Here is a 298-nt window from a genome sequence, read left to right as displayed (position 1 = left end):
AAACACCAGACTCACCGCCGAACCAGCTCACCGGCAGCCCGGAATGCATTTCTGGGTGCCGGCACAGCGGCGGGCGGCTCGCAGCTGATTTCGGCTGCCCCATTCCCCTCCGTGGGCTTCCTGCTCCCCGCGGTGCCTTCGCCAGTGGGCACCGATGCCGGTTCTCCTGGCAGGCCAACGGCCCGGCCTCCCGCGTTCACGGCAGCCAAAACTACGGTGGAATCCAGCGCGGGGAGAGGAGGCCCGGGGGTAACCGGACGCTGACCCCGGCGCTGCGGGCAGCTCCCCGCGATCCCGC

The 298-nt window shown here is 70.8% G+C and overlaps 1 protein-coding gene across 1 annotated transcript in view; it reads right to left on the bottom strand.

Moving 5' to 3' along the window:
* The window catches only part of LOC104511768 (TBC1 domain family member 10A-like), a gene marked incomplete at both ends in the record, with an annotated part of 7,915 nt that extends 7,704 nt beyond the window's left edge, over positions 1-211 (bottom strand). The window contains one exon of the mRNA XM_010154507.1: positions 32-211. Coding sequence (XP_010152809.1) covers positions 32-211 — 180 coding nt within the window. The remainder of the gene's footprint in view (positions 1-31) is intronic.
* Between the last annotated feature and the right edge of the window lie 87 nt (positions 212-298).

The sequence above is a fragment of the Eurypyga helias genome, unplaced genomic scaffold (genome assembly GCF_000690775.1).
Source record: "Eurypyga helias isolate BGI_N326 unplaced genomic scaffold, ASM69077v1 scaffold23376, whole genome shotgun sequence".
NCBI classification, from domain to species: Eukaryota; Metazoa; Chordata; class Aves; order Eurypygiformes; family Eurypygidae; genus Eurypyga; species Eurypyga helias.
This window is presented reverse-complemented; position numbering and strand designations above follow the sequence as displayed.